General features: G+C 44.5%; 1 protein-coding gene across 1 annotated transcript in view; it reads right to left on the bottom strand.

Annotated features, from left to right (window-relative positions):
• Window positions 1-12684, bottom strand: part of LONP1 (lon peptidase 1, mitochondrial) — a 277190-nt gene that overhangs the window by 230617 nt on the left and 33889 nt on the right. The window contains exon 3 of the mRNA XM_030219602.1: window positions 12278-12397. Within this exon, the coding sequence (XP_030075462.1) occupies window positions 12278-12397 (120 nt within the window). The remainder of the gene's footprint in view (window positions 1-12277; window positions 12398-12684) is intronic.

Genomic DNA, 12684 nt, shown 5'->3' with positions numbered 1-12684 from the left:
TACAGTCACCGAACACAGAGACAGAGGACAGGTGGGGGTGGTGAGGCTTTCAGACACACACACTGGGCCCATGTGGCCTCACAGATGGAGGCCGAGAGTAGAAGGGGATGTTTGCCCGAGGCAACAGGAAAGAGGTGCCCACAGGAGGCTTGCAGGGAAAAGTTTGTGTGGTCCCAGAAGAAGCCTGGAAACCAGGGCAGGAGGAGTTGGAAATTTATACACCAGGATGCACACAGTTGCCAATCATCAAACAACTCGTTCTCAATCTCCTCCAGTCAGCCGAAACACTGTAAGTCCAGGCAGGTACAGCCTGCATATGGATGTGTTTTATAGCAGATGTAGATACCAATGTTTACATCTCCTGCTCTGAAAGTCCATGTGCTATACATAATCATTTCTGAAAATCCATAATACAGCACTATCCAGGTCACGCCCCAGCACACTTCTTTCCTGGATGTTGCCCTTTCCACATTAACACAGATCAACGTTCACAGCATGCCATTTCTAACATGGCGGTTTCAATGACAATGCAATATAAAAGTGGATATGCCAGCATATTCACATCTATCTCATGAACAGGATTTCTAAAATAAATACTTTATTCCCCTAAGGTTGCAAGTCTCTCCCAAACCAAATTTCAGCTATACCTAATAAGTCAGAGCCTTCTGGATACAAGGCTGCAAGAGAAACAGTGATCAAAATGAGAATTTTTGCTTCAGTACCAAGAAAGTTGTGCCTTGACAGGAAGGCCCATGTACTTGCAGAAGAATTCCATGGATTTTAAACTGGTTTTATTTTAAGTCATAAGTTATATATTTTGGGATTTTAAACTGGGTTTTATTTTAAGTCATAAGTTAAATATTTTTTTAATCTAGTTTTGGATTCTGTTAATTTTATGTATTCTGCTATTTCATTTGTAAAGGTGTTTTATTTTTGTTTATTCTTACTGCGCCACACAAATTTTATGTACTGTAGATGTATAATAAATCTGATAAACTGTGAACGTATCCCTGATGTCCATGTCACAAGTCGGAAAACTGAGCTGGAATTACAGTAGATCAGATAGGAGAGAAATCCAAGACAGATGTGTTAGTTTTATTTAAACTGTTGAAATAGGTAAAGCTGCTCCCTGGACTGGGGGAGTGACTTTGAACATGTTCAGGCAGAAATGCAAAGAACGCGGTTGTGAAAGGTAGAACTGCAGTTTCAGGGTGTTCACTTGACAAACCTCTCCAAAAACCTAGCAAGAGCCTCTCAGGCAGAAAATTCTGGCTGGGCAGCTGCTACAGCTCTTTTATTCTTGCACTCTTTTCTGCATCAGCGGGTTAGTATGGAAACGCTGAAAAACTTCACTCTGCCCTGGGTGAAGTATGCCATCCTGGTACATTTGCCTGAAGAAGGGCAAATGGTGCCTTTAACCGTCCGTCCCAAAGACACCATAAAGGACTTGAGAGTTCACTTGGTCAAACAAGGAGTTACATCCTGGAAGAAATCCTTCTTCTACAATGGAAGACAGTTGGGGGAAAACGAAACGGTGAAGGATGTGAGCATCAAGAATGGATCGGTCATTTTACTGGTTGGAGAGAAAAGGTAGGGTCTCTCAGCACTAACCCAGGATTTGGATTCACTGTAATACCTTTCATTGGACCAACAAAATAAAATGTGTCATCCGTGAGCTTCCAAGTTCACAAAGGTGCTTTTTCAGATAGCTCTCGATGTAGCCTATCTTTGGGGGAGGGGAAAGGGAACTAGAGTAACTACCAGTGCATATAGGATGTCGATCGATGACACATCTACCCATACAGCCGACAAGTTGGGCTGTACCACAGGGGATGCTGGAAGCAAATGGGTACCTAGGAAGGTCAAAAGCATAGGAGCCAGCTCTATGGGTATCAGTAGGTGCTGAGCACCCCTGATATTAAACACTATGTCGAGGGATGGGGTAATTTGTCTAGTGTTTGGCACTCCTAATCATTTTGAAATACTGGCACCTATATAGTTAGATGTTTGGGAGCAGCAGATTAGAATGCTTGCCGAGGCCTTTGAGGATGGGTACAGGAGGAAGAATATTTACTGGTATCTATGTTCAGCTCTTAGTTTCACCTGACAGACATCTCAAATTGAACCCTATGTGGTTTCAAAAGCTCTAATACACTGTTGCATAATTCTTGTGCAAGTCCATAAAAAGGCATCAAAACATTAAGAATTTAGTTTCTTCCAGGTAGAGCAGCATGACTCACTCTGCATTTCGGCAGAATGCAACATACATAAGGAATGGAGGAGTGGCCTAGTGGTTAGAGCACCGGTCTCGACATCCAGAGGTGGCCGGTTCAAATCCCACTGCTGCTCCTTGTGATCTTGGGCAAGTCACTTAACCCTCCATTGCCTCAGGTGCAAACTTAGATTGTGAGCCCTCCTGGGACAGAGAAATATCCAGTGTACCTGTATGTAACTCACCTTGAGCTACTACTGAAAAAGGTGTGAGCAAAATCCAAATAAATAAAGAAATGATTTTAAATTTAGAAAACTACGTGCATATAACCATATTCCAGTCAATCAAATCTGCCACCCAGTCACCAGACTAGGATGCACTAAACATACACTTTCTTTTCATCTTAGTACATCACACATCTGGTTGAGCGCCTTTGGGAAGAGCAGGGCTGCTACAGGTCTGACCTGCTTCATGAGGCCAGACCTAGGATACTGAGAACTTAATGTTGTTGAAAAATGTGTTAAGAGCATATGCCTGGAACTGAGGGTCAGTAGTACTACTCCCACAATCAGAGGTTTGCCACCTCAAATCATCATTGGGTGAAATGTGAAAAAATGGGTGTGTGAAAAGTTGGTACCCTGAGTTTTATGGTGCAAGATCTGCACCAAAAAGCTATACAAGATGAGAAACCGAGGACAATACTGAGAGCCCAGCCTGTAAGTAAAAATACATTTCACCCATGAAAAATAACAGCTTTGAATTTTTACCTGCAGATTCTGGAAGAGTTCCCAGGGATATAGCAAGGACCACCACACACAGGTCTGATGTTCTTGAAACTGATGATTTTCGGAGAGTGACCTGCTTCTTGCTCTTTCAGGTTTGGATTATTGTAACAATTTATACTAGTCTTCAAGCAAGCACTATTAATCTGTTGCTATTAGCTCAAAATATTGCTGCTTGACTTTTGCTGATATAGGAAAATGGATCATGTAACCAACTTTAAAGCTGCCAGTTATGTTCCACATGCTGTTTAAAACTCTGTGTTTGACTTTTAGGACCCATCATAATCCATAATTGTTCATCTGCAACATTCTTTTGAAAACTATGGTCCGCACAGAAAATTGCAATCTAGCCTACTACATTTTTTAAGTGTTCCTTTATTGTGGTTTTTACAAAAAATTTACTCATTTACATGTCTTTTTTTATTTTAATCCTGAAATAAGGAATTTGCTTCCGCATTTTTATGGCAAGAGAAAAACTATCTTGTACCCAGAAGGACTCAGGAAGTCTTTTCTGTTTGGAAAAGCATCTGATTGAATATGTAATTTATGTCAATTACTGCTTTGTATGAATATTTTGGAACCCTTTTACTAAAAAGCTGAGGGGCCCTTTTACAAAGGCACGCCAAAAAATAGCCTGTGATAGTGTGGTCACGTGTATTGGATGCACGTTGAACCATTTCTCCACCGCATCTGGAAAAATGTGGGGGGGGGGGGGGGGGGGGTGGGGTTGGGCCGGGAAATGGATGTGCGGCAAAATGAAAACCAGCATGTGTCTATATATGGCCTGAGCCCTTAACACCACCCACTGACTTAGCGGTAAATACTCACGTTACCCGCGCGCGCCCACTGCCGATTAGCACCGGGAACGCCACTGCGCTAGAAAATTATTTTCTACCGTGGATTTTTGGTGCGCACCAAACTCGGAATTACCACCAGGTGCACACGCTAGCCGGGTGGTAATGCTGAATTTACGCATGTTATACGCACGTTTGTAAAAGGGCCCCTTAGCGCGCTAATGGACATTAGTGTGCGCCTGTAGGTATAAAACAGGATTGTGTAGCATTTAGTCTGTGCTAATGCCCATTAACACACACTAAGCTTTAGTAAAACGGCCCCTTATATGTCATTTTTATGCTTGTATTTATTTTAAACTGCTTTGATTGTTTGGATAAGCAGTATAGAAAGCAAATAAAATGTAAGCAAGGTGTTCCCAATTTAAAAAAAAAAAATGACCCACAGAAAAAGCAGGTGCAATTGTAGAGTACTTTCCTGTGCCAAATGAAAGGCTGTATAGCAAGTGACTAAACTCTGCAGGAATTTTTTTCAGTGGACAACAAAGTGTTTTAATTAATGTTGTAAACTCTAGGGGTAGAAGTACCCGTAGAATTAGCACCAATGTGAGGGTAACTGGGTTGGCACCGTGGTGCCAGCAGGTTTGGGGGTAGCCCCAGGAGCCCAAGAGACTGGATGTTCAGGTAACTGACTTGTTAGTTTCTGGCAGTTACTTTGACTGCTATTATCCTGGTGGAAAAATATTGCTTGGGAGAGGGGGAGATAGGCCACTGGATTAAGTCAAGGAGACGTATGGCTGTAACTAGTAGGTCAACTAGTGGCTGACTCATACAGATAAGGGATGACTTTACCACATCTTTATGTGGATTTTCAGCCATGATATCCATTTAAGTAGGATTGCTAAACATGCCTCATCTAACACAGGAAGAATCGTGTAATCCATGATGAGTGTATGGACCCAAGTTCCCGATTTTCTCTGAATTAACATAACTAAATTTAACTTGGTAACCTTCCATCCATAAAAATGTACCCATGGATCAGTCCCCAGGGCTGTGCTTACAATGAAGGAATGACATCCTCTTAATCATATTGTGCATGTCTAAACCCAAGGAGAGATGGAATTGTGAGCTTTATCTTCCAAGCTCTCTTGTTTTCACCGGCAGAAGTGGAGATTGAGTGCTGATAGCTGATAACATACTGTTTCTTCTTCAGGTAATTCCCAGGCATGAGACAGCAAGTTACTGAGGGTGTGATGAGCACTGGCAAACAACAGAAAGATGGGCTTGCCATTTCCTGGAGCAACCAAACCAGTTTTGGTGAGTTTCTAGAATGCTGACTCAAACACTAATCTAACAAACAAAAGCAGAAAGGAGGTGGTGAGGAAGAAGGGACAGACAAGTTGAAAATGTATACTCTAAGCAACGCACAAAGGTACACTATGAGGCATATTTTCAAAGCACTTTGGGAGGCTAAGTTCCATAGGTTTCTATGGAACTTTGGGAGGCTAAGTGCTTTGAAAATGAGCCCCTATGTTTCATGAGTGGCTTTATGCAAATAAGCAGTTGAAAAATGCTGAAATTAAATCATATCTGTTAACTTTCTTTCCTTTAGCCCTGCTGCACCAGTCTGTACGATTGGACTGTATCCTCTAACAGCAGATGAAGGTAGAGAAACTGACTTTTCCCAGCGATATCAACCAGTATAGGGGCTGATGCTCTGTGGAAAACTATTATGCCTCGGAAGGTCCCATATACTACACCCATGACTTAAACCACTGCAGCAGTAATTATACCTAATGAACTGCCTTTTTTTTTTTTTTTTTAATTAAAGGAACACCACTAAAGAGAGAGAAGTAAATACCTCCTTGAACTAAAGTCTTCCAGGGAGGGTTACAGATGGAGGAATGGCCTAGTGGTTAAAGCACCGGTCTTGCAATCCAGAGGTGGCCAGTTCAAATCCCACTGATACTCCTTGTGATCTTGGGCAAGTCACTTAACCCTCCATTGCCTCAGGTACAAACTTAGATTGTGAGCCCTCCTGGGACAGAAAAATATCCAGAGTACCTGAATGTAACTCACCTTGAGCTATTACTGAAAAAGGTGTGAGCAAAATATAAATAAACAAGGCTAAAATAAAAGAAATTAACTGGTATAACTAAATCTCACCTTCCTTAGCATCCAGCTGTACCAACTTGTATGACTGGGTGTACCCAAGCAGAAATTCAATGGACAAGGAAGCCAAGGTCCTTTGAATGATGGCTCTGCCAAAGTTTGAGCAGGCTCTGGCTAGCACAACCAGTCTGTAGTGCTTTCCCCCCTCCCCCCCCCCCCAAAAAAAAAATGGAGCAACGACCAGGATGCCACTTTATTGATATTTTCTAGTGAGACTGCTTGGGCCTCTGCCCAAGAAGTCATCTAAGCAGAAGATGAGTGTGATGAAAGCCAGAAGGCACCTGGTTGCTCCTGCATAAATAGGCAGTTTCAATGGCTGCCTTTATCGAGCAGGTAATGGTAACCTTTACCACCACCTGGCCCTTAGAGCAAAAAGGCGTTCATCTCCTGTAAATAATGAAAGAGGATCCTAGAAACATCCAGCTTATGGAGTTTCTTGGCCTTCAGGTCCAAAGCTTGAGCCAGAAATGAGGGCAAACAGACCTTGCGATTAACATCAAATGACCTTTAAAAGAAAGGAGGGAATCATACGGATGCACACGTCCTCGAAAAAGGAGATGAATGGATCCTGGCCAGACAGAGCCTGAAGCTCTGAAACTCAACTCTTCTGGCCAAAGCAATGGCTACTAAGGAAACCATCTTCAATCTAAGATTTCCTCCAGGAACATAGCCCTCAACTATTCAAAGGGAGCACCCACAAGAACGATAAGCATCAAATTCAAATCCCACAGGGAAGAAAGGGACAAAACAGAAGCTGTAAATTTTAACACGGCTCATTGACTTGTCTATTTTAGTTATGTTTTGTTATTTTGTATTGTTTGATATTAAGTACGTTTTCATTTTTGTACCCCATCTAAAATCAAAAGAACAAGCGATCCCCATCAGAAACCATGCAATGTCCCCATGAGCTGACAGAACAACTGAAAGAATCTTGCCCCTGTTACAGGAAAAACCTGCCAGATGAACCTTGAGGGACTTCAGGGTCAAACCCTGGTTAAAACCCTGCTGCAGAGAGCTGAGGACCTCCGGAATCTGGGTTTTCAATGGGGGGAGGAAGCGCTGATCACATCACCCCTCAAAAACCTTCCAGACTTGCTCAAGATCCAAGGAAGTTGGCAACTTGTGGGCCCTAAGCAACATGACTAGAACAACAGGAAAAAATCCCCACCTCTTTAGGTGCCTCCTCTTCGCCAGTAGGGATACATATCATTTCCATCGGACCCTGTCTGAGTAGTCCACAACCTCTGGGAAGAGGAAGCAGGGACTCCACAAGGAACCCAACAAAGCTGCATACCACGACCTTCAGGGCCAATCCTGAGCCACCAGAAATGAACGACATGCTAGTCTGTGGAGCACCCAGCTGATAAGGGGCCCTAGTGGAAATATCCTATACCATTTACCCCTTAGGAGACAGGTGGGGATACTACTAGCATAAGGGGACCAGCATTAACTGCCAGTGCCTGCTTAACAGCAGGACCATTTGTTGCAGCCAATTTGAACTCTTGATCCCGAGCCCTGGACCTGGGGCAGGTGAAGGACCCCTAGCCCCCAAACCCCCTCCCACATATCAATCCTCAACAGGGGCTAGAACTGTTCACTAGCGCTGATGCAGAGGCAGGAGGGGTCTCACAGGCCTCTAGGAGAAGCCCCCCCCCATCACCACCACCACCACCAAAGCATTCCCACCCCTGGGGCCATTTCCTATGTCGAAATGGTCCATCACACTGCAGGCAGAGGGAACTGGGAGTTGACTCCTGCAGGCAGTGCAGCACCAGCTTGCTTAGCTACATAGCTACTGGGCTCCAGCTTGCGCTGTGTCTGGATGTGACTACAGTCCAGGACTCATCGGACTCCCGCTACTCCCACATGGCTCTTTGGTGTGGGCTTTCTTTTTTTTTTTTTTTTGTTAATTAGTTTTACTCCCTTAACAGGTGGCAACAGTGGAATAATGGTAGACCAGAAACCCTGGCCAGATTAAATTCAATAAATACCCTTGGCCCACCTGAAGCTGCAGGGAGCTTAGGGGAAGGGGCACTCCTGAAAGAGTGCAGGAAAACGAGAATGAGGGCCCCACAACCTCTGTGGCAAGGGCCTCATGGGGCTGAGCTAAAAGCCTCACCAAGTTGGGGCTGCAGAGCCAAGTCCTACGCTCTACTATGTCAGGTCTGTGGACCATAGTCCTGGGAATGAGGTCATTAGGGTTCTAACAAACAGTGCAGCCTTAGTTCAGGGACCAGGGATACCAGCCTACACAACCTACCATCTACTGGAGGGAGAGAAAATACTGGAATTTTCCACACAGTACCAGCCCTTTGACTTTTCTTATTATCACCACCACTATCTCTACTTCCATCTGCTGGTAAGTAAGGAATACAACCCAATCGTACATACTGGTGCAGTTAGACGCTAAAGAATAACCTATCAGTATAGGTATCAGCCGTCTCTTCCGCTGCTCTTCTTCCTTCCCTCCCTTTTCTTCTGTCTCTTCTTCCCTCCTACTTTGTTAGCATTTGTCAAGGCCAGGTGGGTTTCCTGCTCTTCTTGTGTCAGAGGAAGTTGAAGACCCCTCTAGCATCAGTTCTTTCACCACTGTTGCATAAGCATCTTCTTATTTTATTTTAGTTACATTTGTACCCCGCGCTTTCCCACTCATGGCAGGCTCTATGCGGCAGGCAATGGAGGGTTAAGTGACTTGCCTAGAGTCACAAGGAGCTGCCTCTGCCGGGAATCGAACTCAGTTCCTCAGTTCCCCAGGACCAAAGTCCACCACCCTAACCACTAGGCCACTCCTCCGCTTCCACTTCAATAACTGACCTTTTCTTTTCAGAAGCACATGTACTTCTGAAACTAAAAGTTTCTACATACATATGGACCAACAGACCTTCCACAATAGCGGCTGCTACATAAAGCAAAATACAAAAAGACAAAATACTACAGAAAAAAACAAAAGATCCTAAGCGGCTTAATTATCTTATCGTCAGAAAATTACAGTTTCCAGCTAAAGGACCTTTTCTGCCTTTCTGTTCTGTGGCCACTGCACTGTGAATTCTAATAGTTCTACAACCCCAAAATAATATTCAAGAATATTGCCTCCTCCCTCAAAACACCCAGGGAAAATCTGCTACAGTACAAGGAAAAAAAAGTCACCGACAGAATCCTCCTTATAGTGACATACAACCCAGAGCTGGAAAAATTAACAAAATTATAAAAGATCTGCAGCCTCTACTCCAGGATGAATTACTGAAAGAGATATTCCCATCCCCACCAGTGCTGGCTTTCCGACAGTCACCCAACTTAAAACACAAGCTAATTAGAAGTAAGCTCCCAACACAGACTCAAAAAGAAGAGAATGGCACACATCCTAGCAATATATCCAGCTGCAAACTATGCCAAAACATTTCACAGGACCCCACAGTCATTCACAAAGGAAAAATATTCAACATAAAGGAATCCTTTACATGCTCATCTTCCAATGTATACATCATTCAGTGTAAAAATGTGACGAAGGGTGCTATGATTTGTAGTAGTAGTATATTGGAGAAACAAGCCAGATGCTAAAGACAAGATTTAATTTACATAGACATCATATGAAAATTGCCAGTGTCAGCCAGGATGTCATGCCTGTAGGGCGGAACTTTACAAAACCAGAACACTGTACCAGTGATTTCATAGTAAGAATCCTGAAAGGTAACTTTAAAACAATACAGGAACGTAAGACCTTTGAAGTCAGAATGATTAAATATTTTGACACCCACCAGATAAGACTTAAAGATCTGGGTTTTCTAGCCCATTATAAACCATAGAAATGTACTGCTTTGTTTGTCACCCTCCTGTCTCCATGCATATCTCCCTGTCTCTCACCTATTCACCTCCATCCTGTTAGACTGCCACTGAAATGCTGTGATGTTTCACTTATATATACTGTCATCTACCAACATTTGCTTATTTCCGATCTGACGAAGAAGGGTAACCTTCGAAAGCTAATCAAGAAATGTATTAAGTTATGTCCAATAAAATGAAGATACATACCTGTAGCAGGTATTCTCCGAGGACAGCAGGCTGATTATTCTCACCAATGGGTTGTCGTCCGTGACGGCCCAGGAGACCGGAACATAAATTTTGAAAGCAAAAGGAAGTCTTTGGAACATTCCGTCACGTGGGGTGAGCACAGTGCGCATGCGCGAACGGCTTACCGCCTGCAACGCGAGCGTGCCCTTACTCAGTTTAATAAAAAGCAAAATATAGAACTGGAACAACTCCAAAGGGGAGAAGGGAGGGTATTTGAGAACAATCAGCCTGCTGTTCTCGGAGAATACCTGCTTCAGGTATGTATCTTCATTTTCTCCGAGGACAAGCAGGCTGACAATTCTCACCAATAGGGTATCTCTAGCCCCCAGGCTCACTCAAAACAAAGAACAGCCCGAACACGAGCCTGTCTCGACGTTGAGGAACGACAACCTCATGGGTGATGTCGAGAAGTCGACCCTTGCCTGGACTCCGGCGAAGCTTCCTCCACAGACGTCGAGGGGGAATCGACCCGGGTGGCGGCCGATGCCGCCACCGCAAGCGGCACGGAGGATGGAGACCTCACCACAGGCGATGGCCCAGATGCCGCTTCCGCAGTCAGTACAGAAGGCACAAGCACCCCTGACACTGAAACAGATTGGCGCAGCAATCCCTCCAGAAGCTCTGGAAGAAGGGCCCTGATGCGCTCGTCGAGAGCTTCCATCGGAAAAGGCTGGGGGGGGCCGGTGCAGGAGTCGGTGCCAGAATCTGAGGGGGCTTGAGAGCCGGTACCAGGCTGCCAGATGACCGACGCATTGGCACTTCTTGTATGGAGAATGAGCGGTCCTCCCGGTGCTGATGCTTCTTGGGTGCTGACTCCCTCGGCTCTCCGGAGCTCTCGGTACCGTGCATGGAAGGTGATCGATAACGGTGCTTCTTAGCCTTTGCTCAACGCCCGTCATCAAAACTCCATGGTACCGAGGAGGACGTGGAATCCTCACGCCTCCTCGGGGCCGGGTCCAACAAAGGTCGGTCCCGGAGGGCCTGTATAGCAGTAGGCCTCGAGATAGGTGGAGACTCACTCGATGCTTCACTGCTCCCAGCACAATGTGATCGTTCAGCAGCCATTACCTGCGCTCTCGATGTCGCTGCTTCCCTCAACGCCGATGCCGCCGACATCGAAGGACCGGACCGATCAGAAAAAAGTTTCTCACGTTGAGCCTCCCGAGCTACTTGGGTCCGTTTCTTCATCAAAAGACACAACTTACAGGCAAGCTGGCAGATGGGTCGGGCCCAAGGCATTGGAGACACCACGCGTGGGGGTCGGTACCCGAGATGGTCCGGTTGCAGCGAGTAAAACGCTTGAAGTCGCTGGGAGTCCTCAATGACATGGACGTAAAAATGGTGGCAGCGAAACTAAAGGACTCGATCGTGCCGAAGAAAAAGGCACAAAAAGGGGAAGAAGTCCCAGCCGCAACGAAAAAAGAAGAAAACTTGGAGAGATAACAAAAACTAAGAAATTAAAAGGAAATAAACAATTTTTTTTTTTATTTTAACACTAAGACTAATAGAATGAAGAAAAATAAACAAGAGGGTAGCGGTAAACGCTAACGCCAGTCTCCTGAGCCAGAAAAAAACTCTAGCAGCAGCGGAATCCGTGACTGCCAAGATTCGCGGTCAAAAAGAAACTGAGTAAGGGCACGCTCACGTCGCGGGCGGGAAGCCATTCGCGCATGCGCACTGTGCTCACCCCGCACGACGGAACGTTCCAGAGACTCCTTTTGCTTTCAAAATTTTTGTTCCGGTCTCCTGGGCCGTCGCGGACGATGACCCATTGGTGAGAATTATCAGCCTGCTTGTCCTCGGAGATTACCTTTAAAAGTGGACTAACATGGCTACCACACCTCTCTACTCAATAGTTCTTTATAAATAGATAATGGCTCTTTGACAGTACAGCACTGTGTACATAGAAGGTGCTTTATGAATACTTTCGGTGATTGTACAGTGAGGTTTATATTGATAGGTTAATTTTTCAAGTCAAAATAATTAGTCTGTATAATGTCAAGATGTATGCAAAACATATTTCAAATGTGTAGTGAATGAAGATGAAAACAGAAAAAATGAATATCCCCAGGGAGGTCAACTTGTAAAATCCTCAAACCATCAAAGGCAACATCACGCTCAAATACTGATTGCCACAACATGATTACTTCTGCAAACTAATGTACCCTCATTCCCCTCTCCTACTCACTGAGGGCAGAGGACTAGGAGGAGAGAAAGGTGTCTTCCCTTTTTATAACTAAGAGGATCCTTACCTGCGGTGTCCCATGACAATCATACGCAGCTTGTCTCCAAGGTCCTGCATCTCATGGATCTGCACAAATGTTCCCGTTTGGTAGATCTCGTTTAGGTTCTCAACTACGTCAGACTCATTGCTGATGAAAAACACAATTCAGTCTTTTTAGGCTTATATTCAACAGCATCAGGTCAACAAAGTATAAGCATACTACTTTTTCAGAAATATCTCATTGTGTGGATAAACTTATATCCAGAAGCAGGAACATCTGCTTACTGAAATTAGAAAATGGGAATGAGGAAAGTCATATACATACATACACATTTTCTCTATCTATATAAATAATTCTCACCTCCAATTCTGAAGCTGTGTGGCAGGGAAACACTGAAGCCCTGTACTGTTGTAGCCTGTCAGCACCACTCACTC

This window comes from Microcaecilia unicolor, chromosome 11 (genome assembly GCF_901765095.1).
Source record: "Microcaecilia unicolor chromosome 11, aMicUni1.1, whole genome shotgun sequence".
NCBI lineage: Eukaryota > Metazoa > Chordata > Amphibia > Gymnophiona > Siphonopidae > Microcaecilia > Microcaecilia unicolor.
Note: the sequence above shows the minus strand (reverse complement) of the source record. Positions and strands in the feature narration are given on the sequence as shown.